The sequence below is a fragment of the Lates calcarifer genome, linkage group LG10, assembly GCF_001640805.2.
Source record: "Lates calcarifer isolate ASB-BC8 linkage group LG10, TLL_Latcal_v3, whole genome shotgun sequence".
NCBI lineage: Eukaryota > Metazoa > Chordata > Actinopteri > Centropomidae > Lates > Lates calcarifer.
This window is the reverse complement of record NC_066842.1, coordinates 10,378,648-10,405,249: the sequence shown is the minus strand read 5'-3', so window position 1 is coordinate 10,405,249 and position 26,602 is coordinate 10,378,648. Positions and strand designations below refer to the sequence as shown.

Sequence of the window (26,602 nt, the reverse complement as noted above, 5' to 3'; positions counted from 1 at the left end):
AACAATCACAATAAATTTAAGATTCACAAACTTGTGGGGTTTACATGTTCTGTAACAGACCTCTGAAAACAGAAAAGCCGTTCTGAAACCTGACTGAAAGAAAAGGAAACTTAAAAGCAAAAGAAGAGATCTAGTTTAATCTCATTTTATAGCACAAACAGCACATTAAAGAGTACAGCAGTGTGGTTCAGTCTAAGAGCATTTAGGTAGAGACTTGATTACAGACGTGAATTGAGGTACTATTTAGTAACAGGATATTACATCACTACATGTGAGTTTCCAACGCTGGGGAACATACAAAGAAAGTAAAAATACCTGCTGCTTGGAGGGGTGTTGGACAAAGCAGACTTAGAGGGGCAGCCACCTAAATGTGAAAGAAATTATATGTCTGACGGAAGATTTGAATACCTGATTTGGGAATATATTTCAGTCATGAATATTAAAGGGTAACTACTATAAAACAAAACTTCAGAGGATACTTAATAAACACTTTTGAAGTTCCTGAGCTAACCTGCTAATCCTGCTTTGTGAAACAGCCACCTGATCCAGTTCAGTGATGACAGAGGTCTGTCAGTAAACACATATACATTCCCTAAAGCGTGGGCTAGAAGAGGAAGCAAAACACTGAAAAAATAACCATTCTGGTAGTTTTAAAAGGTCACCATTATTTTTCACCTGCTGTGTTTGGTGTGCTGGTGCTTTACACTTCACAATATGTTCTCCTAATTAGAGGTCAGGTCATACAAACTGCTTACAAATGCTACCTAAGCAGCGTAGCTCAACATTTACAGCCCGATTTCTCTGTGAGCACCATTATTACAATGGTGGTAAAGAAGAAAAACATCAAAATATTGATGTGCTCATGGAATATTATGCCCTTATGATATAAGGCATTACTTGACATGGTAACATCACATCTACACTTTCTCAGTACCCCCACATTTTTCAAGTGTACAGTATGATCCCATAATTTCCATTTGCTTCCCTTGCCATTACAGCCCATCACCACAAAAAGAGAAAACAAATAACTACCTACACATCCTTTCATGAATAAAATTGCATTATCTTTATATAGATAAAATGTTAACAATCCCCAGAGATTGAAATATTTTATAAAGGTCCACCGTGTCAGTGCACCACTAGAGAATTAACGTCTGATGCACAGGACCAAAGGTTGTTACGCTCTTTTTAACTTGTTCATCATGAAAACACTCCTCACTGAGAACCAGAAGCCTTCATTACTTCTACTACAATGTCCACAGCTTGTTTGTCAGGGGCTATAATAAAACCCAGAGTTGGTATCCAAGGGCTCATAGTAATCTAATGATTTCAGACAGTACTGTCTTTAGGTGAAATGAGTGTGACGCGTGGTTCAGTTGTTAGCAGCATCTGCCTGTCGAGGCCAGTTTTCCTCCTCGATACCCGAGTCGTATTCCTCTTCTGCTGACTCCTTGGCTGGAGTTCTGAAATTCAAATGAGAACTCCAGTTCAGGTTTCAAAACAGACAAATATGGAGACTCAATGTGCTGGGCTTAAGGAATCTGATCTCTAATGTGACACACATGTGGTCCTGTTCTGTGGGCAGAGAGATACTGACCTGATATATCTGGGTTGGGATTTTCCTTGGACAACATCTCTGTCCAGTTCAACAGCCACGATGTCAGAGTGTGGCACCTCAAACATGGGCTCCAGAAGGAGTTTTTCCTATAGAAAAATACAATGTGTCGAATTATTGCATTACATCACCATTACAAAAAAACACTGGAAACTTTGATATCCATGGCAAATTCACATACCATGATGGATCTGAGCCCACGAGCCCCAGTTTTTCTCTCCAGAGCCATCCTGGCTATGGCCCTCAATGCATCTTGAGTCACATTGAGATCACACTGAAACAAGAACACATACCAGATTAATTTCAATTCTAAAAATCCAGTTTACATTTAACAAAGAGACACCTGTGTATAATTTCCTTTAAGTTCAAGAAGGAAAGAGGTTTGATTTGGTGGGTGTCTGTGTTTCAGGTGACAGTCAGACACTAAACTATCCTAATCCTTTGAGTTTGAAGGATTTTTAGATGCCAAAACATTGCAGTGTTTTATAACAACTCACAGGGGCAACTTTTTTATCTTCTGTTGCAACCATCACAAGATAAACGGTAGAAATACAGAGTTCACATAACGGTAATCTACCAGGAATGTGCTGTTGCAGGTATTTGACTGGCCAACGCAGCACCTTGCTGGATGACACTGCATTGTGCAAACAACTAAGCCATTATTGATATTTCAGCCAGATATCCTGTCACCCTCTAAGAAATAACAGCATACTTAATCAAATGAATGAGGAGGCTGAGCTGTGTGTGCCTGAAAGCACCCTAACACTGTGCTGCAGTCAGAAGCCTTACTTTGTCCATGCTGAACAGAGCCTGGTACTGAGGCACTACGGCGTTGCGTGGTTCAGTCAAGATTCGGACTAGTGTTTCTTCATCCAGGCTGTGCAGAGGAACAACCACAGGAAGTCGGCCAACAAACTCTGGGATCATTCCAAACTCAATCAGGTCCCTGGCCTCGACGTGTTTCAGCAGTCGGTCCTTCTCTTCAATCTCTGCCACTGTGTCTGTCTCACCACTGGTATTTGCCAAGTCTGCTGCAGCCGCTGCACGGCGCCCTTTCCCCAGGTTGGAAGGAGTCCCAAAACCCAAATACTGAAGGGTCATGAAACATGAGGATCAAGTTAGAGGCGGGAATAATGACAAACAGGAAGTCTTGGCTGAACATCTGCTGGCAGTACATGTGAGCTATGTTAAATTTACCTTTTCATTCTTTCTTCTGCTAATGATTCTGTCAAGTCCATTGAAGGCACCCGATGCAACGAACAAGATGTTTGTTGTGTCTACCTGCACCGTCTCTCCTCTCAGTTTCCTGGAGTTTTTCTCAGGAACATTGACAATTGTGCCCTCCAAGAGTTTAAGCAAACCCTGACAGAGAGGAAAAGGAAAAAGGTCAATGACACAAGTCTTGGTCACCAATATAAAAATAAATTCTCCTGCTCCATTTTAAATTCAAATTTTGTTCAAGTTTGTTATAAGAATTTCACTGAGCATTAAATGTGTATAAACAAACTGCTGTAAAAAGATTTTATTTAGTGTAATTCTGGATGAATACTGACCTGCTGGACTCCCTCTCCGCCCACATCTCTCAGCTGATGGATTCCAGGCACACTGCCAATCTTATCAACCTCATCCAGGAACACAATACCTGCACATGAAACAGAAGGAAAGGGCAGGACAGGTAAGTTTGAGTCATTAACATGTCGTGTTATAAATATAGTTCATTTCACCCACCACACAGTACTCATCTATATTCAAAACATTACAACATAGATGCAGCACACACAAAATGTGCTCTTTACTTTTGTTGTCCCTAGTTTAATCCCATGTTTCTTAACCTCTTCCTACAATTTCAACCAGATTGAGCCAGAACACATTCTTTGACCATGTAGGGAAAGTGGAGATGTGATATAAACATGCAAATTCAAACCAGTTTAGCCGATTAATACAGTGATTGATATGAAAGTAAACATGCAGTCTCACTGAGTGCTTTTTAAGAGTTGGTGGTGGTTTTAAGGAGTTTACATTAACTTAAATTTCTTGTAATTATATTAGAGAGCATAAGAGAGCAGTGAGGAGTGAGATGTTATGGTGGTTACATTAACTTAACAAGACAACAGTTTCAGCAACATATCATAAGGTGGGGATAAACAAAGAGAGTCTAAGTATATTAGATTTTTACTGTCAGACAAGTATTACTGTCCTATACTGGACGTTAGCTGAAAGAGGCCACTGCATCACAATGTTCATACTGACATCAAGTGTTTTTGTACATTGTTTGTGTCATCTGTCCACACTACATGTTTTTTATGGTTTTTATATTTCAATCATCAGTATGCCCATATAATGTGTGAAATAACTGTAAACATGAAAGTGCTCGTTCTCCAGAGGTCTATCAACTGTAATTTGCCAATTTTTGACTGAATGTTGATGAAAATATTCCACAATGGAGAAGAAAACAGAATTAATGTTTTGTGATATGTGTTGAGTTTTGTATTTTGTGTCAAACATAAAACATAAGGTATGGTTTAAACATGGTAAACTACACTGCTGTTAAATTCAGTCCATCTGCCCACCTTGCTGTGCTTTCTCCACCGAGTAGTTGGCATCTTGCAGCAGTTTAGCAATAACCGACTCGATGTCTTCTCCCACGTATCCAGCTTGAGTTAGTGTGGTGCAATCGCAAATTGCGAAGGGGACATCCAGACAACGTGCCAGTGTCTGTGCCAACAATGTTTTTCCTGTACAAAATTAGAGGGATCATGATCAAATTTCTTTTGGCAGGACAGATCCATATTTACAAATAAGCCACATATTCGGCAGTGTAATTAATAAAAAATCCAGTTAAGCATCGCTCTGCAGTTTTACATTTTAGAATAATGTTGACACAACACTAACCAGAGCCAGTTGGACCTAGAAGTATTATGTTGCTCTTCTCCAGTTTAATGTCAGTGTGTGTGGAGTCCAGGACTTCCCCACCCCTCTTCTCCTGAGGTGCCTGTTGGCTCGCCTGCTGCTGCATGGACGCTCCCAGAGCATTTCCATGAGGGCTGATCCCTGCAATCTGCAGCAGCTCTGCGACAACAAACAAGGCCACAGAGTTAGCTTTGTAACTGAAAAGTATTAACCTGTCTAGGAACACATTGCACCATAGAAAAGCAACTGAATGCTTTTCCTTTAAACACTGCTGTATGATTTAAGCATACCATTCATTGATGGTGTATGTGTCAATCTGTGCATAGTTACAGTTTCTGTGTACAGGCTAAAAATATTCATGCCCAAGTCAGTGCCTGTGTGGAGTTACTAAGTGAGGAGGGCTGGACTGAAAATAGCAAAAGGTACAGATGTTAATGTAGGTCACTGGGCTACTTAATCTTACTGTGTGGTCAGTCAAAGATTAACAAGTTTCATTTTATTGCTTAAGTAGCTTCTATAGTTCAACTGTGCACATGGTAAATAGGGAAATTAAACACACATTAACCAGTCACTGCTCCTGCTGTATTTTGTCAAATAATATATACTGTATCACCCTGATGAATCCTTTTCTAATTATTATTATTATTATTATTATTATTATTGAAGGTTTTTTGTTGAAAGGAAGAAACAAGTCACTGAAAAAGGCAAAAGCAACAACTGAGGAGCCACAGAGGTCTGTACAGTTTGGCATTTGTGCAACTCATCAAAATAAAAGCAAAAAAAAGCAAATTAAGTGCTATGACTTTTGCAGTCACCACTGGCAGAGATCACAGTAACAGTAATGAGGACCAGTCACTTACTTGTGAATCTGTATTCATCCTCTCGTCTTCTCATCTCTAGCTCTACAGGGAGGGGATGAAAGTGCTCAATCAATATTATCATTTATCGTTACAATTATAACATTATCAATGCAACCCTGCAAAATGGTGTATGATAATCATTGAACAAATGCCAAATAATACAGATTATGATTAAAGACACATTATAAACAAAGGCCACAGCTGAAAACTTTTCCAGTTATTATTGCAGGTTTGATGTGAGTAACTCTCAGTACTGTAAACCTTTTAGTCTGTAATTATCAATTATCAAATTTTTGCTGTCAGGTGTAATCTTGCATCTCCTAAATGTTTCCTTTATCCAAAATTAAAAGCAGCCTTGTCTACTGGTTATGTTTGTACTTCTTGATTAATTCCAGGGTCATACTCACAACCTCATACAGCAAAGACTTTCTTGCCCACAGTGTTTAAAATAACTTTGAAAGAAACCAGAGAAATTAAACTGGAAAGGAGTTACATGTATAAGCATGTATCTACAAACAACAGTAATACTGACCACGAGGTGTTAGAGAGGGCTGTTTCTCCACCTCCACCTGCTGTCGACTCCCAGCAGGGATGTTGTTGTAGATGCGCTTGTAATGATTGTATACTGCAACTGCTAACACCTTTTTTGCATAGGACTGGCCAACAACATACTTGTCGAGATAAGCATATATCTGAAAAGAAAGGGGAAAAAATATAACAATATGAAGCTAGAATAAAAATCACTATTACAACAGAATATATGACACCTAAGTGAAAGTCATTTACATATTTTGACAATTTTTGTTCCTGCTTCAGTCTCTCACCTTCTTGGGGGGAGGGGGAGGTTTCTGTGCAAAAGCCAGTTTCACTGCCTCTGCAGCAGATTCTGGCTCTTTGTTTAGCCCCTTCTTTGAGTCCGTTTCAGACAGAACCACGAAAAAGTGATGGCATTTCTCACATTTGACAAATCGTGTTGATGCTACAAAAGAGTAACACACAACAGAGTCAATGCTGAAACATTTCAAAACCAGGTTGAGAAAAATATTAAAGACATTTACAGGTAAACAATTTTTCAAGGTTGCTTGCTCCCAGAACTGCCTCTGGTACTGTGTATGAGCTTTCAATACATTTAGATGACTGGCTTCTCTTAATAAATTACTTATGACCAAGCTGCATTATCACTGCTGGAGTGTATCTGGTTACCATCAGATGATGACAGACTGCTGCTTCTGTATGATGAAGCAGAAAACAGACCCCTTCACCTTTGTCATATTTTGTTATGTTGCAGCCTTATGCTAAAATCATTTCAATCATTTTTTCCCTGTTCAATCTATACTCAATACCCAATACCCAGTAATGACAAAGCTAAAAACTGAATTTAAAAAATGTTTGCAAATTCATCAAAAAGGTAAAACTGTAATATCACATTGATACCAGTATTCTGACCCTTTACTCAATATGTCAGAGACTATGTATCAGTTTAGGTATGTGTTCCAGTACAGATCAATGTTCAGCTCAGTCTGTCTGTTTTCTGTATATTTAATTGACAGTATTTTGTGTAAAAATTAACTTTTTTACACTGAAGTAATAAACTAACTTCCACCTGATCTTCTGTGGTCTATAAGAGAACATAACTGACATGACTATCAACAACACATGAACAGCACACCGCAAACTACCTCTCAACTTGGAGAATTTGTTCCAGACAATGGAAAACAATCATATGCAAAAATATACCTGGGTAGTTACAGAAATATTTTTGCTTTAAAAGTAGACATTTTTTTTCAGCACAGAATCATGAATGAAAATGGTCATTTGTCCATGTATCCTGTGTTATCCCTCTCTTTTCTTTATTAAATTCGGCTAATGCACAAACCATCACCTCTATTTTATTTCTTCTCCTCAACCACATTTCTTCTAGGAATGATAATGCCAGCTATTCAAGTAAGTACACCGTGTTTTCATATTTTAGACACAGAACTGCTCTCATTATGTGTCACCTCTTTCTTATTTTTTTATTTTTTTAATGTTCAATGAACAAGTATTCATTCTTCTACCCATGTCAACAACAAAACAGACACTTTCCTCAAATACCTAAAGGCCTCCTTCATACATAGTCTTGTTGATTTGAAATGTTCTACTTGCACTTTTCAACCAAAATGCACATTAGATCATATGTTTTGTTACGTTTGTCCAGTATTCATAAGTCTACTCACATACAAAGGTCTCTACATGTGTGCAGGGATCTCCACATTTAGGGCAGCGAAGCTGACTTCCCCCCTTGCCTGATCCTCCAGAGCCAGAGAGTCTCTTCCCTTCACTGATGCTTTTCTGTGTAAACACGATATTAAATTACGTCTTTACCGTCTATTCCTCGTACAAAGTGGTGTGGTGTTCTACAGTGGAAGATGGCTATGAGTAAGATTTATCCTGCCAGAAGATTACCTTTCCACCATCACCATCTTTTGTTGTCCCATCTTTAGAGGCATAGCAGACAGCAGTCTCTGAAAATGACCTCACCCGTACCCGGGTGGGTAACGGTGTTTCCCTAGACCCCTGACGACTCAGAGAAAAGAACTGAATCCGGGAGCAGGACAATCCTGTAACAAACAGCAACATCAGTTTTGATTGCTAACAACTCTGTTGTAATTTAATGGTCAATTATCATTTCACTCATTTCTTTGACATATATGACAGGACGCTTCATATCTATAGGCTTTGGATTATTGGTCCAACAAAACAAGACATGAGAAGATGTCACCTTGGGCTTTTTTTTTAACTCTTCAATTTTTAATCAATTTATCAGTTGATCAGCAAAATCATCTGCAAATGAACTGATAGCTGCAGTTGTTAGTTTCAGCTCTACATGTATCACTGGGGAGAGTGACCTTATTTAGTTCATAACACATCAGATCAGTCATAAAACCAACATAATGACCTGTAACTATGGTCATATCAGTTAAACACGTTGCATATTATCAAGAGCAACTGTTCATAGACAGGGGCATAGAGTCCATGGTAATAAAATGTACTACTGTAGCTCTTGTACTTTTTGTATTTAGCATTCCATTATGTATTATTTACTTTAAAAACTAAGTAACAAGAGTGATGATCTCTGGCAGGCTGGTTGATGTAGAGGTAAAAACTCCAGAGACACTTGAGGTATGAAAATCAACTTTTTTTTGTCAGACCAGTGTGTTTTTCGACCTTCATCAGGGTCAGGGTCAAGGTCAGGGATGGCACTGATACAACCAGTGGGTTTCAGCTTGTAGCCTTCATCAGGGTCGTCCCTGACCCTGAAGAAAATCACAACATATTAGTCTGACAAAAGTTGATTGTTACACAACAAGCATTGCTGCACTTGATACATCTACAGACCTCTTTTCCCTTCTCCATGCAGCTTGCAAGTAGCACAGGTTGAGCCAGAATTACCTAACTCTCCATCTACAAGCTGCTTGATGAAACAACTTAACGTAGCTGTAGCTACATAACACTTACTTTTAGCGTGTTTTTATTCGTATTACTACCACCCCCAACTCTATGAAAAGCTGAGTTATATAACAACGTTAGCTTAGCCGTCGCTATTTAACTCTTACAGTGACTTTCCCACCTGCTGTTGATGTTACATGACTGTCATAACAAGCAGTGATCTGGGTTAGCTGGAGACCTACTTCACAGGCTGGAGCAAACAACACAATGTCATGAAGCTTTATCCAGCTCGCAGTGTGCACTGCTTTCCCTTTCTTACCTCTGTGGGCAGTGTTTAGGAACAACCTGGCAGCCGAAGTGCAAGGACAGGACATAACTCTTCTTTTGGCTAAAAACCCTGAAAAATACACATACAGTCAACACGGTGCACAGAGGGTAGGAGGCGGCTAAATTAGCTGGTGGCTAACAGACAGCTGTGGCAAACAGAAGGGGCCGGTGTCAGCGTTAAAACATTTCATAACTTCAGCGTCACTGTTAGCATTAGCAAAGCAGGTCACCATTTGGTGAAGGCGGTCGCCAATTCTGCTTATAACAGCTGAACTTAATTTTGTTTAAACCACATGAAATCTATTGACGGGTTGAGCCATCACGGATAAGCACCTCCTGTTATCTGACGCTACAGCAAAATAAACAACGTAGCTAGCTAGCTAGTTTAAATAAACAGGTAACAGTTAGCTACATGAGCTAGGCCCCGGCCAGAGCCACCTAGCGTTCCTGCAAGTGGAAATGACAAACAGCCCTGGCAGGATAAACAGACAGTGCTTCACAGTGGTGTGTAGCTAGGTGGCTTTACCCTACCCCCAGGCCTCATACCCTAGCTTAACTTTAACATTACAGCAGTAAATGGCGAGGCAACATGTAACCAGCTTGCTAGTTTTACTCACAGGGCACGATGAAACCAGTCGCTTCTTCACACAGCCCCCTCGGAAAAACAATTTTTGCTAAGTCACAGCCGCTTTCGCTCTGTTGTTTTAGTTTGACAGGTCAGTGTATCATACTAATGTCACAGTACCTATTGCATTAACTGGGACGCGGTGGCTTCTTTAGGCCGCTGTTTCCCAGGTGGGACACGACCCAAAGTGATGTAACGCTAACGCTCGCTGGTTATGAACTAGGTCGGTTACCCGGCTAGCCAGCTAACCTGCGCTCCGGGTACAGTAGTTAGCAGAAGTGAGTTAATCAGTGTAATCGGTTTAAGCAATATGGGGGTCTCGTTAATGTCTATGGAGCTCACAGCCATCCAGATCTTTTGAGATCTGCTAATCCACAGGAGGAGCTAGCAGGGATGACCGTTGGTGCGTTCAAGTGATCCTCGTAACTGCGTCCTAAAAGTAACAGTAATTGTAATAGTAAGCTTTATTTATATAGGACTTTTTAAAATAAAGCTACAAAGTGCGTTACATGATTTTCAACAGAATTGCAACATTAAGAGCTCGAACTTTGGTGGTAAAATGTAACATTTAAAGAGGAATAAAATCAAATGAAACTGAGATAAACAAACAATAAAAACAGCAATAGCTAAAAAAAACAAACAAACAAACAAAATGTTTGTTACCAATTACAGAAATGAACACCGTCTCAAACTGAAAATTCACAAACACTGAATTCTAAAAATGAACACTATCTCATGACTTATTAGGCATATTTATTGTCTGAAATCACATGGTGGTATGTAATTAACTTAAAATAGAGTCCCAGTAGACATGAGTAAGCTGATCTAGTTACCCAACCAACTATATTGTACAAAATGCATGACACAACAGCAGTCAAGCATATTAGGTTACATCACACAGACCTTTCACTGAGATGTAACTGAATTACTGAGAAGTTTCAGAAGTCCATTGTACTTAATTCAGCAACAAAGGGAAAAAAGCAGTGCAGCCTGAGCTGTGCAACCAGTTTTTTCTCAGATAATTGCAAATCAGAGAAAAGCCAGTTCTGGCAAGATTATGTAAGATCCTGTATCATTTCAAGCACACACTGCCACTTGATCTTTGGGAATAATTCCCTCTTTGTGTAAATCAATGTTATTGAGAAAGTTAACATGGCCCACAAGTATAGTGGCAATTAAAATGGCTTTTTCCTGTCACAAATGTGCATGATGTTGAAATTAACAGTAACATGTAACATAATGTTCTTTCCCCATGTATATTCTCTGTTCTCTCTGTATGCTCCAAACCCAAATTTCAGTCTGGTCTCAAACTAATTTAGGGAATTTTTTTCTCTCCAAAGACAAGGTCTCAGCCCTGCTGCACAGGCGCTAACTTGATGAGAATACAGCTTTCATAAGAGGTAAATTCCAGTGCTTTTGTCATGGCTGGATTAGTTGTCAGAGCGTCTCGTGGCAGAAGTTGGCTGTTGGTTGCCTACTGACCACCACCACCTCCTGTCATCTGAGCATTTATATATTGTGTCACCTGCAAGTTTCCATCAGACAGACTAACAAGATAACCTAAAAATGCAGAACCTTCTTAATTGATGTTGTACTTTAAACTCTCTGACAAATTACCAAAAAAAACCTATTGACAGACAGAGAAATTTGGGTTTTTGGGGCCACTGGGAGTCTGGGGTCCCAGTGCAGTTGCACTCATCTGAGGCTCTTAATCCTTCATCTTTGTGTTTCCTTTTGTCATGTATCAACTGTGTATATGCAATATCACACCATACACATATATTACTTTGACCATTCTGTGCCAGAGGCGGGGTACACCCTAGACAGGTCGCCAGTCCATCGCAAGGCCAACGTATAGAGACATACAACCATTCAGATCCCACACTGAAAAGCCCCGGGCGAACCAGGGAACCTCCTTGCTGTGAGGCGACAGTGCTAACCACTGCACCACCTTACTGCTCTTACTTTGACCATCAACATGAAAAATGAATTTAAACAGTGAATTTTTTGAGAAAAACCAAAAAGCAGATTGTTGCAGCTCTGAGAATCTCAACAAAATTATTTTCTTTCTTCTTATATTCTTCATATCATGCTGCATAAATCCAGCATTGTGGTGTGAACACTTGTAGTCAGTACTCAATAATCTTTTTTTAAATAATGTGTCACACATTCTTGGTAAACAATATCCAGTGCAACTTAGTAAACCTCTACCAACAACTTCATCCTGTGTCAAAATCAGATCATTGTCTTTTGAAATTCATATAAACAAATTGATATTTTACAAAATTCTTTTATTGCTCATTTCACAAGGTTTTTGGTTATTTTTAGGTCACTCTGAGTTTAACTCTGCAGGTTCTCACACTGCTGTTGTCCCACATATACAAAAGCTTTCTGTTGGGATAGTATGACAGCATGGCCAAGATACCATTACCTGGCCTTAAATCAATATTTGCATCTAAAGGACTTTCTCTCTTTAGATCAAAGGCATATGTCACTCTTCTGTCACTGTCATCTGTAAAATAAAGCACCCCACATACAATGAAAGCATTTCCTGCTTTGGTTGTAGGGTAGGCAGTGTTAATGACAGACTCTATGGACAATGTGTCAGGGTTGAGCTTTGCAACCATCGTATTATCATCTGTATCTGATGCAAAAATGACCCACAGTCCATTTTCATCCACAGCAAACTTGAAGTATGTCTTAGAGTGGGTGAAGAGATATGTCAGGTTTTTATGTCTGCTGTTCGGCACAGTCAGTGTGTGTGTTCTCCTGGAGTTCAGGCTGAATCTGTAAAATCAAAAGAATTGATCACAGGAATACAAAAGACACATTACATAACACAAACAAAGAGCAAACTCTTGTGTTGTGTTCAACACAAACACTTACTTTATAAGCTTGTTTGTTCCTGCATTGTGGAAGTAAAATGACCCCTTGTAAACAACATGGCCGCACCCCTGGTAGTACCTCCCGATGTCTATAGTTTTGTTGCTTGTGCTCTGAAATGCTGCAATGTTCTCGTACTCCACCAAAACTCGACCTGGGTAAGAGAAATATTAATATGTTAAATCCACAATAAGTCATAAAACTCTCCTATGAATGATGACAGAGTGATGATTGCTGTGGAAATTACCTGAAAAATGATCAGCCAACCAGTATCGACCGTCATCCAGCCGTGATACATCCGACATCCAGGCTCCAAAGGTGCTTTTCATTTTGTTCTCTCTCTCCGAACATTTTATATTTTTAATTTTGCACTCTAAATAAATAAAGATATACATTTCAGTATTTGAACAGTATTTGAAAGGTTATTAGATAGATAGATAGATAGATAAATAGATAGATAGATAGATAGATAGATAGATAGATAGATAGATAGATAGATAGATAGATAGATAGATTTTTTTCTAACCAGTTTTTGTCCATTCCTCACTGGCTGTCACATTGATCTTGTTCGCAGTCTGGTGCGGATAGGAAGAGTCTAAAGAAAAAGGAAGAGGAAGAAAATGCCACTTCTTATTTTCACATAGTTTAAAAAGATAATGGATGTTTATTCTGTTTGTAGCCAATATAACTGGTAAGAAATATTCTGTGATGGATGGGTTTTGAGAGAAAAGACAGAGACCTTATAAATTAAATCAAATTTGTAAGTCAATACTTTAAGCAAATATGGTACACAAGACTGTTTCTTACCGCTTTTCATGGCTGTATCTATAATGTTTCCACTGATATTTAAAGTTTCCCTCGTTTGAGCCAGTTCCACTGAAAGTGGAAAAAACAATTAAATGAAACACATATACCACAGATAAATACATACACATACTAATGGCCATATAGTACAAAAGACAAAAGTGAATGTTTTCAGGCCATTGTTACTTTTACATATAATTCAGAACACATTATTTCCCACCTGTTGATGATCTTACTGGTGCCTCTGTGACATGTCCTGTGTTGGTATTATTCAAGATGCTGTGGCTGCCATCCCGATGATATGATACTGAATCTAGATCATAAAATAATATTGGGATTAACATGTTTTTTATCATATAGTCAATGTTAGGTTTGTCTTTAAAGTTCTCCTGCTGTTCAAAATGGTTGATTACCAGGTTCCTTTTTCATGTTTAGAAGTTTCTCAGAGTCAGAAACATCCAAGACATCTCTGGTATTGTCAGGTGGATGTGGTGTTGGTGATTCTGCAGAAATAAAGATGAGATTCAATTTGAAAAGATGTACAGACATTAAATATAAATGCCAAAATTCACAAAGTTTACTCACCAGTTTCTGTCTGTCTCTTGTTGCCAGTTAAATTTGGCTCGTTATCCTGGGAGTCTAAAGAAATAACATGAAAAAGACCATTTCACATTTTTTCATATAGGATAAACTTTAAGTAGTGCATTGTTATACTAAATATACCATATTGAAACTTAAATGATACCTGTCAGTCAGCTAGCATACAGGATTTGAACAGTAGCTTGTACATGATTGTGTACGACAGTTTCTTACCACTTGACATGGGTGTTTTAATCACAATTCCGCTGCCATTGAAAGCATCACTGTTTTCGTCTTCAGAAAGTGGGACTGTGGAATAAAAATTTAAAAATTAAAATAAAGAAAAAAGTAATGGTCACTCACTTAATGCATAATACTACAAACAGTATTTCCTACCTGTTAATACTTTTGTTGGTGTCCTTGTAATATTCTCTGTGTTGGAGTCATTCAAGGTGTCATGGCTGTGGTCTTTATGAAATGATACTGACTCTAGAAAATGAAAGTTATTTAGTTTACTGTTCTTTTCATATAATCAAAACGCAGATTTTACTTCATGCATCCTGCATTCAGCAGAACACCACAGAAGTTTCAGCCACAGAACTGAGAACCACTGAAAACCTTTTTTCAAAGATTTGAGATTTTGTACAAATGCTGCACTTGAGTTATGGCACAAAACTGTGGAAAGTATATTTTTGTATAAGTACATTTGCAAATGTACTTAAGTACACTTTTGAGGTACTTCTACTTTACTTGAGTATTTCTGAAACTACAACAGTGAAGAGGCGTGTCAGTGAAGTCTTTCAGTCACTCTGATGTTTACTCACCAGTTTCTTTATCTGTGTTTGTGAGCTCCTCTGAGTTTGTAAATTTAAAAACATCTCTGGCTTCATCAGCTGAATGTGGTGTTGGTAACACTGTGGAAAGAAAGATGAGTGACTTATGATGATAAAATCAAATCTGTGTATACAAACATTTCATGAATGAGTTCCAGTATCTCCTACCTGGTAATAATTGAACAGGAGCCTCTGTAAAATTCCCTGTGTTGGTTTCAATCCAGGGGTCATGTCCATAGTCTGGACGAGGTGATACTGACTCTGTGGGAAATAAAGCAGAATTAGGTCAGCTGTAAGTGTAGTGCAGTCTGATTCACAGGTTGAGATTTAAGTGTGATGAAATAAATGTGGAATAAAATAAACTAAAATCAGTGAAGCAGTCTGTCAGTGGCATCTTCTATCATTCATAATTCTTGTATACCAGAAGCTAAACATACAAGCAAATTGGTCAATGCTGACATTAAATACAGGACATACAGTATGACAGTTTCTCACCACTTGTCATTGTAGAATCAGTGATATTTCCTCTGTCTTTGAAGGCATCACTGTTGCGAGCTGAGTCTAAAGAAAGCAGGGCTGTAGAATGAAATGAGACATAATATTACAAATACTAATGGTCTTATTATGCAGAGCATTTAACTGCGGACAAACAATGACAATCCAAAACATACTATCTCCCACCTGTCAATAATTTTACTGGTGCTTCTGTGACATTTCCTGTGTTGGTATCATTCAAGGTGTTGTCCCTGTCGTCTGGATGAAATGATTCTGACTCTAGAAAATAAAATAGAATTGAGATTAACATGTTTTTTTTCTCCCACATAGTCAAAGATAAGTTTGTCTTCAGTTTCCTTGCTGCTCAAACTTTTGTTTACCAGTGTCTATTGTTGTGTTTGTAAGTTTCTCAGAGTCAGTAATATTAAAGACATCTCTGGAGTCATCAGCTGGACGTGGTGTCTGTGATTCTGCAGATAGAAACAAAAGATTTAACTACAGGCATCACAGTCCGTACAGGCATCACATTAATGCCAGTAACATCAAAGACACACAAAAAGCCTGAGTCACAGTTATGTTTTTTCCGTTAGTCAAAGTCTCTCTGCAGGTCAAAATGGTTGTTTACCTGGGTCCATTTTTGTGTCTAGAAGTTTCTTAGAATCAGTAACATTCAAGACATCTCTGGAGTCATCAGTTGGAGGTGGTATCAGTGAATCTGTAGAAAGAAATAAAAGATTAAACTAGAAGAGATGGTACAGACATCACATTAATGCCAGTAACATTTAAGAGTCAGAGAAAGCTCACAATCAAAGTCATTAACTCATATAATTATTGTGTACTATATATAAATTCTGGATTATTTCCTACCAGTCATGTTCATTGTTGACCAACTGATGTTTTCTGTGTCGGTTTCATTGAAGGCCTCTCTGGTCAGGAGAGGAGGAGATGAAACTAAATATGTGGAGGAAGAGAAATGGAGAGTTAACTTCTGTGACTTTAAAGCTGCTGAAACACTGTCTGTGGATATGGATTATTCATAGGAACCATTGCATTAAGATTAAAATATTGTATTTCATCATATTTTGGTGAAACAGGTAAAACAGGTTTGTATGGATATGAGATTAAATATCCTCTGTAAGGGGACTGAAATACTGCTTGAGTCTTTCAGTCACTCTGATGTTTACTCACCAGTTTCTTTATCTGTGTTTGTGAGCTCCTCTGAGTTTGTAAATTTAGAAACATCTCTGGCTTCATCAGCTGAATGTGGTGTTGGTAACACTGTGGAAAGAAAGATGAGTGACTTATGATGATAAAATCAAATCTGTGTATACAAACATTTCATGAATGAGTTCCAGTATCTCCTACCTGGTAATAATTGAACAGGAGCCTCTGTAACATTCCCTGTGTTGGTTTCAATCCAGGGGTCATGTCCATAGTCTGGACGAGGTGATACTGACTCTGTGGGAAATAAAGCAGAATTAGGTCAGCTGTAATTTTGTTAGGCAGGATCTGGTCATACAGTAGAATCTGATTCATAGGTTGGGATTTAAAAGTTTAATGTAATAAATGGAATAAAATAAACTAAAATCAGTGAAGTGGTCTGACAGTAAACATACAAGCAAATTGGTCAATGCTGACATTAAATACAGGACGTACAGTATGACAGTTTCTCACCACTTGTCATTGTAGAATCAGTGATATTTCCTCTGTCTTTGAAGGCATCACTGTTGCGAGCTGAGTCTAAAGAAAGCAGGGCTGTAGAATGAAATGAGACATAATATTACAAATACTAATGGTCATTTAACTGCGGAACAAACAATGACAATTCAAAACATACTATCTCCCACCTGTCAATAATTTTACTGATGCTTCTGTGACATTTCCTGTGTTGGTATCATTCAAGGTGTTGTCCCTGTCGTCTGGATGAAATGATTCTGACTCTAGAAAATAAAATAGTATTGAGATTAACATGTTTTTTCCCCACATTGTCAAAGATAAGTTTGTCTTCAGTCTCTCTGCTTCTCAGAACAGTTGTTTACCAGCTTCCATTGTTGTGTCCGTTAGTTTCTCAGAGTCAGTAACATTAAAGACATCTCTGGTGTCATTAGCTGGACGCAGTGTCTGTGATTCTGCAGAAAAAAGTAAAGGCTTTAACTAGAGGAGGTGGTACAGACACCAGTAGAGTTTCACAGACTTGTATAATCAATACCAAGGTGCATTGGAGCTGTACTGGTGGCTCATCACCTAACTAAGATACTTAATGTTGGTTTTTCTTTTAATTTGTCAGCAATCTATAGGTTTGTCTTCAGTCATCCTGCTGCTCAAAATGATTGTTTACCTGGGTCAATTTTTGTGTCTAGAAGTTTCTCAGAGTCAGTAACATGAAAGACATCTCTGGAGTCATCAGCTGGAGGTGGTGTTGGTGATTCTGCAGAAAAAAGGATTATATTCAACTAAAAGAGATAGTACCGACATCATACTAATGGCAATAACATTAAAGAGTAACAGAAAGTCATTAACTCATATAATTGTTGTGTACTACATGTACATTTTGGATTATTTCCTACCAGCCATGTTCATTGTTGAACTGCTGATGTTTTCTGTGTCGGTCTCATTGAAGGCCTCTCTGGTCAGGAGAGGAGGAGATGAATCTAAATATTTGGATGAAGAGAAATGGAAAGTTAACTTTTGTTTTTTGTGTATGTTACCCTGCTGACCATGAGGTCAGGAAGAGAAGAGGTGGATTATCCTCCAGCAGGAGTTAGAGAAGTTTCTTGAGATGTTTCTGATACTTTTTGACACCATCTTGAAAACTGTGAAAAGATTTTTAGGCATAACTAAGACTTTTATTTTTTATTTAGGCTTTTTATTTAGATGATGAAACGCACTGGTTTAGTTTAGATAAATATTCTGAAGAGATTTTCTCACCCATCACCCTGTTGGTTTGATGAACATGTCCTCTGGTCTTGTTTCTCATTTTATTAGAAAGACAGGCATGACATGCTGGACCAGGTGGGCCTGGTGGACCTGGTGGACCCCTCGGACCAGGAGGACCTTCAAACATACACACAGCTACAAGTAAGACAAGTGAAAATGACCCAATAAACCATGCTGCTGGTCAATTACATTTACAACAATAACAAATAAGTCTTGGGGAAAGATTCATGTAGTCTGACTGACTGACTGTGAGATGTGATGTCTCCTCCCTGTTAGACATGTTATTCATATCAGGTTCAAGTATGATGTCGTCCCTCACCCTCAACGAGAATGTCGTTGCAGGTTTCACCTTTCAGTCGGGGAGGCCCAGGGTCTCCTTTAGGTCCAGGTTCTCCTTTTTCACCAGGGGGTCCTACAGTATTGGCAGATTTGTTATCATTAGTTCAAAAGTCCAAAAATGCAAACTAACAACAGGTTAATCGCGTTTTAATTGTAGGACAGTGAACCTGTCATCAGATGATAAAACATGAAAAAAAAAGAAAAAAGAAAAATGCAACCCGTGCCAATCTGTGATGCCTTCAGGGAAAACTGAAATGCTTCAGTAAATGAGTGAAGATAAACACTTTGTCCACAAAGTGACTCTTGTTGCAAACAGCTGAATATTCCAACAAACTACAGCATAATCAAGGTGTAATCATCCAGTAAACAGCGATGTGGCGGCTATAAGCAAAGTTTCTTGCAGACAGTGAGTGGGACGCTCATGTTATGCAACCACAGCTGTACAATGGAAGACTGTTTCAAACTTGAGACTGACTTCTGTTCCTGAGTTTGTCTTTGATTTCTGATTCACACTCTCACACAGGGTTGGTCTAAAGGGATGGGTTATTAGATTTGTGAGACCTCACCCCTTTTTCCTCGTCTCCCCTCGGGCCCCGGCACACCCTGTGGCCCTGGTGAACCAGCTCTACCAGGCAAACCTAATGACAAAAGTACTTTGTTATGGTGAAACAAATTGAGCTTAGTTTAATTAACTGCTGCAGTTACAGTGTCTGTTTTTACCTGGAGGTCCAGGTGGACCTGGAAAAAAAAGATAATATATCAGACAAACTGAATACAGCAGAGGTATCAGTAACCATAAAAATCACAGAGCTGCAGTGGAGAATATTTATGAAGCACACCTGTTAAACAAACTCCTTCGGACTTGCTACACAGGTCAATGAAGGCTTTGACCTGAAATTAAGAAAAACAGAGAGACATAGTAAAATAGATGTTAACTGTAAGTACACTTCAACAAATGTAGGAAAGTCCTGCATAGCTAAGCAGAAATTGTGACATTCTGGCCTTTTAATCACTTGGAAACAATCGGTTTTTATTGTGTCACGTCCTGATAACTGTAATAGTGGCTCTCAGCATCAAGAGAAAAGATTAATCTATTTTAGTCTCAAATTGTTCCCTTTATTAGAACTGAAACAACTAGTCGATTGACATAATATTAACTGGCAAAAACTGTGATAATCAATTAATGGTTCATATAATTTTTCAAACAAAAATGCACTTCTTTCAGCTTCTCTGATGTGAATAATTGCTGGTTTTCTTTGTATTCTACAATAGAAAAGGGATTATTTTTAGGTTCTAACTGGATAAAACAAAGTTGCATTGAACATTTTTGACTATTTTCTGTCATTTGTTTAAACAATTAATCAGTTAATCTAGAATGTAGACTATATATAGATTGACTGTAGATTAACGGATAATGAAAGTAATAGGCTGCAGCCCTACCAACTGATATGATTACAAAGTATAGTTACAGAGTGAAGTCCATCAGGCCAATAATGAAACTAGGCTTCATTTTGGTCAAATACTTGTGCATCAGTGATAAATTAGTTGTACAAATACACAGTAGCACCCTCTGAGGAAATGCCAGTTCCCAGAAGATGTGAGTACAGTTGAGGGAGGAGCAGGCACCAGTCATGCTCCACTACTCAAAGTATTTATCCAGGAAACACTCAGTGGAAAAACAGACCTCTTCTTAATCACTGCAACAGACTCCTGGATTCTTTGCATTACATGGACATGTTTCTTATCCCAAAAGGGAAAAGAGGAAATGTTTAATTAGGGGTGAAAATGTTGATTCCTCCCCTGTTCTCCCTCATAATAACAGTAATCAGAACTTCATAAACCTGTTTTTTTTTTCATATTTTACAGTAGAGTGAATGAACTGTAATATTCATAAAAGAGATTCAAGCGTTTTGGTGTCTTACAGGAACCATGGAGTATGTCATCAGCATCAGCGTATCCTTCTCGTCTTGACTTTGTGTTGGTCCTCCTCCCTGGTTCCTTCTGCTGCGGCGGAGTGTCTGCAGCTCTCCAGCCTCTCCGGGGTCCGTGGACAGGAATCCCGCCTGCAGCTTACAGATCTGCGTCAGCTCCCGCATCTGGGCGTCCAACCTGACCAGCTCCTCCGCCAGCTCCCTCTGCCGAACCAGCAGAAACATTAAACCCGCAGAGCACAGGAGCAGCAGCAGCACGCACATCCCCGCCAGCAGCCCCTTCCATGCGTGAAAGCCTCCACCACTCTCCTTCATGTTTGTGCCCTGGTCTCTGGCACTCCGCTGCAGAGTGATCGTGGCTCTGAAATTCACAAGCATATACACCACATATCTGAACACCTGCCAACAGATGACACATCAGGGGGAAACCACGCTCAGTCTGTTGGAGAGGAATAAACATGTCAAAATCTGTCTGTAACTACTGGGCTAGCCACACCATGCGTTGCGCAACAACAAGCATCTGGGAAACAGTTACAGTAAAATCTGTAGGCTTGCTTGATTTAGAAGTCAGCTAATGGACATATTTCCAGAATGACATACCCTGCAGACAGTGTGGTGCTTCTCATCTTTCTAGTACTCTTCCTCTCAATATTGTCACCAACCCATCCCACACAAAATTACATGGAAGTGGAATAAATAAGTTGTGAACAAAGGGAACATTCTCTGGATCTACAAAAGAGCTTTCAGAGCGCTTTCAGTAACAGACTGTGAGAGTGTGAATGTGCGTGTGTGTGTCAAGATATCCTTTTTAAAAAGAGGTTTTGCTGCTTTCTATTTATCTGGGTAAAAGCACTTTCAAATAAAGAATCAGTGTTACATATTTTTTCTCAACTTGAATTGGTGTGAAAGAAACCTTAAATCTTCCCCAATCTGAAAAAAGTCCTTATCATTCCAGTTCAGTTTCAACTACAATGGAGAGAACAAGTCTTTCAGCCAATCTGGGATAAAACCCCCCACCTAAATGTGAGGCCAATATTCTTGATCAACAGCATACCAGCTATTCAAAGGTACTGAGCTTGAGAGACAGCTCTTTATAAGTACACAGCCTCTGCCTGGACAGTTTTCTCTTTCATGTTTGCATCAGTGATTTCATACACTGAGTCTACATGAAATTCTTAAGACGAAGCTTTTAAAATTATTTTTTTTAAAAACAAACATTTTCTCATTCCTCTGCTTCCCTATTTGAACTGCTGAATAAATCCCTGCTCTCTGTGACACAGGTCAGTCTGACCCAGCTAATTAATTTCCCCTTGAAAAGCCTCCTCGGTTGATGAATCAGACAGTGGGGTTTCTTTATTTTGAACAAAGCTAAACATGAAGTAAGCCCATCTAAAAAAATAATGCAGAGTACAACCCATGAAAGGGTTTTGCATTTCTTATGAATAAAAAGACACTTTTTTCTTGTTCTTTTTGAAGCTGCTTTGAGGTTTGGATCTGCACAGCTATCTGGCCTGTTCAGTGTTCTGCCGTGTATTGGTACTTGTAACCCCCAAGTGGCAGTGTTTCTAAGCAACCAGTAAAGTGAAGGCTTAACTGAGGATTTATAAACGCTTGAATCACTGTGATTTATTTGGTAGGAGGATGCTGATCATCTTTAAAACCAGTGGACGAGGCACCAGTTTCTCTTGAGGCTGCAATCTAACGTGAGAAGGACAAAAGAAGTAAGTATCATTAATAATTTGGTAATTTATTATTGGACAAATCTAATAATTATGGTGATTTAGAACAGTCACAAAATTACTTTAAAGATACTGCTGTAATGTTTTAAATGTGAACTTTTTAGGTGAAATTAAACCAGAAAAAACACAAATATTCAGGAATGCTGATTTCAAAGGGGAAAAAAACTAATTATTTTTGATTGATAGCATGCACACTTTTTGCATAGTGCATCTCAATTTTGAAGTGGGTGAGTACAAACGTAAAGCAAAGTGCACTGCTTTCATGTTTAATAACAAGAGGAGGGAATAATGATTCACTGATATTTCCTTCATGAAGCCACAGAAACTTATTACCATCACACAAGTGAATCTCTGACATTATTTATATGCTCATGTTTTCTGATTCTGAATCCATCATGGTCCTAATAATCTAGCCCGATTTCCTGTTTAACTTTTAATAGATGCTGCACCACAATGGTGTAAAAGTAAAAAGGGGGAAATAATGGAACCCACATATCATTATATAGCTAACATTATCATGATGCTAGTATATAATAACTGTAACTTGATACAAACTGGTGTGTCATTAGCAATGGTTCATCATGAAGCTCTATGTGGGTGTATTTTGGTGTGCTGGGGTTTTGTTGCTGAAGGACAAGAGCATTACAAGGGATGAAAAGGAAGGTTGTCCACAGATTACGTTTCTTGTTTTGTGAGTCTGCTCGTTAAAAGGAGACAAGAGCTCAAACTCTTATCTACAGGTGGACAGAATAAGCAGAGCGCCCATTCAGGTGTGTGTACGTGGCTGGGGTTATGAAGGGGATGCTGCCTCTGGAGACACTCACCATCGGCCGTATGGCAATCGACACGGTGTCTGAAGTCACTGCCCCTCTGCTTCTTCTTGTTCTTCTGGTGCTGCTGCTGCTCACCGCCTATAGCCAAAGAAAACAGTCAGATATACCAGGTAAAAGACCACAGCTTCTGTTCCTTCACATAACCTGTATATACTGATTCCAATTGTGCAAGTTACTGCAGGTGCAAGCAAATACATATTTTACTACTGTGAAAATGATGTCTTGTAAAGGTAACAGAAATTTCAGTAATAATAGTTAATTCTCTACAATTCCTAACAGGGACAGGACATTTACACTCAAAATAAACATTTGCCATTGCATTATTAATGAAAGATGATTATTTATTGAATCACATACAAGTCCTCCTTTTTTTGCTGCCCCCTAAATAAATTCAAGGCCTTTTTCGTTCTGCCAGGTCCTTCTTTCTTGGCAGGACTCGGCCCCATTCTCTCCTACACCAGGTTCATCTGGACTGGGATCGGAACAGCAAGCAACTACTACAACAACAAATTTGGCAGCATTGTGCGGGTGTGGATTAATGGCGAGGAGACCCTAATTTTAAGCAGGCAAGTTCTTAAAACACTTTGCACTCAGACTTTATACCACAAATCTGTGATGAGATGAAGTCAAAGCCTGGCTTCACTTACAGGTCTTCAGTGGTGTACCACATTCTGAGGAGCCCCCACTACACAGGCCAGATTTGGGAGCAAAAAAGGACTGCAGTGCATTGGGATGGAAGGGAGGGGTATCATTTTCAACAGTGACATCCCACTCTGGAAAAAAGTGAGGACATACTTTTCTAAAGGTGAGCCATCGATTTCTACAAATTTTCCATATGTAACTAGTTAACAAAAATATATCACTCCTGTAGATTCAAATCTGCTGATGGTGGAAACACTGCTTCATGGAATGTGAATTACTGGGCTGTTATCTGGCTGTGTTACAGCTCTGACAGGCCCAGGCCTCCAGAGGACAGTGGCAATCTGTGTGAGCTCCACAGCCAAACACCTGGACAGGCTGAAGGAGATGACGGACTCCTCTGGACATGTGGACGCTCTGAATCTGCTGAGAGCCATAGTGGTGGACATCTCTAATAGGCTTTTCCTCAGGGTGCCTCTCAACGGTCAGCTGCATGTTCACTGTCTGTAGATTCTGCACTCAAACTGTGTAATCCCCACTAGTAAATAACATTTCCAGTTCTTGCCCTCAAGCCTGCAGCTTCTGACTATCTTTTGTTCACAATAACTCAGAAAAGGACTTGCTGATGAAAATCCATAACTACTTCGAGACCTGGCAAACAGTTCTAATACAGCCTGATATATTCTTCAAGATTGGATGGCTGTACAACAAGCATAAGAAAGCAGCGTAAGATCATCTCACACACACACACACACACACACCAGTAAATTAACATTTGGTGTGTGATTTCTTCAACCTACTCTTAGTGTTTTTGTGCCAACAGCCAGGAGCTGCAAGATGAGATGGAACGCCTTCTTGAAATTAAAAGACAAATTATTAATGAAACTGAGAAGCTGGATGATGATCTCGACTTTGCTACAGAGCTCATCTTTGCCCAGGTCAGTCTCTTATCTTTGATGATCCTACACTAACTGTGTCACAGTTACCGTCCTGATATTATGGTATATTTACTGTGTTGCGATTACCTTCATCTTTCTGTTCAATAGAACCACGGAGAGCTTTCAGCAGATAACGTCAGGCAGTGCGTGCTAGAGATGGTGATCGCAGCACCTGACACTCTTTCCATCAGCCTCTTCTTCATGCTTATGCTGCTGAAACAAAACCCGGACGTGGAGCTGAGGATAGTGGAGGAGATGAACACTGTCTCGAGTGAGTGCATTCGTGCTGCATTAATCTTAGTTTCGCTTCTCGGCAGCTAAGTTTTAAACTGTCCCAGAAATCCTCAAATTCTGCATTTTCGTTTCCAGGTGAAAAAGGTGCTGAAAACATCTATTACGGAAGCTTGAACGTGCTGGAGAATTTCATCAATGAGTCTTTGAGATTTCACCCAGTGGTTGATTTCACAATGAGAAAATCTCTGGAGGATGACATCATCGAAGGCACTAAAATCAGGAAAGGAACCAACATCATTCTAAACATTGGCCTAATGCATAAGACTGAGTTCTTCTCCAAACCCAAAGAGTTCAACCTGATGAACTTTGACAAAACAGTAAGTCGTGCAACAATACAAACAAACAAACAAACAAACAAACACCAGTTCAGCTCAGTCTTCACCTCCTCTGTTTGGCAGGTGCCCAGCCGTTTCTTCCAACCCTTCGGCTGCGGGCCTCGTTCCTGTGTGGGCAAACACATCGCCATGGTGATGATGAGGGCCATCCTGATCACTCTGTTGTCTCGTTACACCGTGTGTCCTCGTCAAGGTTGCACCCTCGACAGCATCAAGCAGACCAACAACCTGTCACAGCAGCCCGTGGAGGATGAGCACAGCCTGGCCATGCGCTTCATCCCTCGAACCACACAACCTCAACACAGTCAGCTCTGAAACACAGTGATGCTGTCACATTTTGGATGAAAACTGTAGTACTGCATATGCATAGAACTGCTAAGATTATGGAGTTTAGGCCTGCTGAGCTTTTAATACTCCCTGACATACCGGTCCTGTAGTTTATTACATGTTTTTGTTGTTGTTGTTGTCTTGGGGGTCACAAACAGCAGAAATGAATTAACATGGCACCAACTTGCACTTCAGCGAGACAAAAACCTGGACTGAGACAAACTGCATTTTTGCACGTTAATCACCGTTGACCCTTGCTGATGAAGGCTGTGTTAGCATTCATAGTTAACATATGAGGGGTGACTGATACGTTTGTGACCCAAGCTAAAAGGAGATGAGTTAAACAGCTTTGGTTGCATGCATGTGCAGTTTAACTCTTTGTGTGATTATGCAGAAAGTTTGAAGTTAATAACTTTTGTGGTATTTCTGTTTTAGAGAACTGGAAATTACAAGTCAGCGCTGTCTTTAAACTTTAAGCTTCAAGCTGTTTAACTCATCTCCCTCTACATTAGGCCTCTCATACAGTTTGTGTTTCTGTTCTATGGGCAGTTATTTTTATCAACTATAATCAAAGTAACGGTACGGTACAGTTAGAAATGTTAGTACAAATTGTGTTAGAATTTCAGCACACAGTTCAATGTATACATCATTAGAAACATGTACATTAATACGATGTAGACTGATGAGGTGATTTCTCATGTCATATCTCTCATTAGAGGTATGATTATTAATGCTTTTACATTTGAAAATGTCCTTTTTACCTTTCATGTAAACCTTAACACTCATTCAATACTTGTTCATGTAGCAGCTACTTAAATATAGATAAGTATGAGAGGAAGGAACATATTTACACTTTCATAAAATTCCTCTCTGCCTCAAGTCCATCCATTATAACTCTATACTGAATAAACAATCATGGACTCAAAGTGA

General features: G+C 39.2%; 3 protein-coding genes across 10 annotated transcripts; 1 reads left to right on the top strand and 2 right to left on the bottom strand.

The window, feature by feature from the left end:
• Window positions 1–116: 116 nt before the first annotated feature.
• On the bottom strand, window positions 117–10,105 carry clpxb (caseinolytic mitochondrial matrix peptidase chaperone subunit Xb). 3 transcript variants are annotated; one of them, XM_018666353.2, is made up of 15 exons: window positions 9,887–10,103; window positions 9,134–9,211; window positions 7,831–7,985; window positions 7,602–7,716; window positions 6,210–6,364; window positions 5,918–6,077; window positions 5,386–5,427; window positions 4,508–4,684; window positions 4,186–4,350; window positions 3,169–3,257; window positions 2,813–2,977; window positions 2,405–2,704; window positions 1,797–1,889; window positions 1,598–1,704; window positions 117–1,463 (listed from the first exon to the last, which is right to left on the bottom strand). In XM_018666353.2, exons 2-15 carry the CDS (start codon window positions 9,186–9,188, stop codon window positions 1,373–1,375), a joined length of 1,869 nt encoding a protein of 622 aa, XP_018521869.1. In that variant the 5' UTR covers window positions 9,189–9,211; window positions 9,887–10,103; the 3' UTR covers window positions 117–1,372. The 3 variants fall into 3 exon arrangements, with proteins under 3 accessions (XP_018521869.1, XP_018521868.1, XP_018521872.1); XM_018666352.2 differs by having other exon boundaries at window positions 9,759–10,102; XM_018666356.2 differs by lacking the exon at window positions 5,386–5,427 and having other exon boundaries at window positions 9,759–10,105.
• Window positions 10,106–10,200: 95 nt separating this feature from the next.
• Window positions 10,201–21,167, bottom strand: LOC108876747 (gliomedin). Of its 6 annotated transcripts, none has more exons than XM_018666456.2 (30): window positions 20,559–21,167; window positions 19,476–19,527; window positions 19,357–19,374; window positions 19,203–19,274; window positions 18,647–18,709; window positions 18,289–18,414; window positions 17,928–18,011; window positions 17,699–17,788; window positions 17,400–17,489; window positions 17,208–17,300; window positions 17,035–17,115; window positions 16,726–16,818; window positions 16,549–16,638; window positions 16,228–16,311; window positions 15,986–16,075; window positions 15,741–15,830; window positions 15,547–15,639; window positions 15,361–15,441; window positions 15,034–15,126; window positions 14,857–14,946; window positions 14,429–14,521; window positions 14,267–14,341; window positions 14,039–14,092; window positions 13,867–13,956; window positions 13,674–13,766; window positions 13,457–13,525; window positions 13,176–13,244; window positions 12,897–13,022; window positions 12,653–12,803; window positions 10,201–12,553 (listed from the first exon to the last, which is right to left on the bottom strand). In XM_018666456.2, exons 1-30 carry the CDS (start codon window positions 20,943–20,945, stop codon window positions 12,091–12,093), a joined length of 3,243 nt encoding a protein of 1,080 aa, XP_018521972.2. In that variant the 5' UTR covers window positions 20,946–21,167; the 3' UTR covers window positions 10,201–12,090. The 6 variants fall into 6 exon arrangements, with proteins under 6 accessions (XP_018521972.2, XP_018521971.2, XP_018521973.2 ...); XM_018666455.2 differs by having other exon boundaries at window positions 18,617–18,709; window positions 20,559–21,161; XM_018666457.2 differs by lacking the exons at window positions 14,857–14,946; window positions 15,034–15,126; window positions 15,361–15,441; ... (2 more) ...; window positions 15,986–16,075; window positions 16,228–16,311 and having other exon boundaries at window positions 18,617–18,709; window positions 20,559–21,163.
• An 853-nt stretch (window positions 21,168–22,020) lies between these two features.
• LOC108876685 (aromatase) lies at window positions 22,021–26,598 on the top strand. Its single transcript, XM_018666351.2, is given in 11 exon segments — window positions 22,021–22,288; window positions 23,047–23,249; window positions 23,555–23,705; window positions 23,789–23,831; window positions 23,833–23,944; window positions 24,086–24,262; window positions 24,390–24,504; window positions 24,602–24,716; window positions 24,825–24,987; window positions 25,086–25,327; window positions 25,409–26,598. Coding segments are annotated over 10 exon segments (1,521 nt in total). The 5' UTR covers window positions 22,021–22,288; window positions 23,047–23,098; the 3' UTR covers window positions 25,661–26,598.
• Window positions 26,599–26,602: the final 4 nt, after the last annotated feature.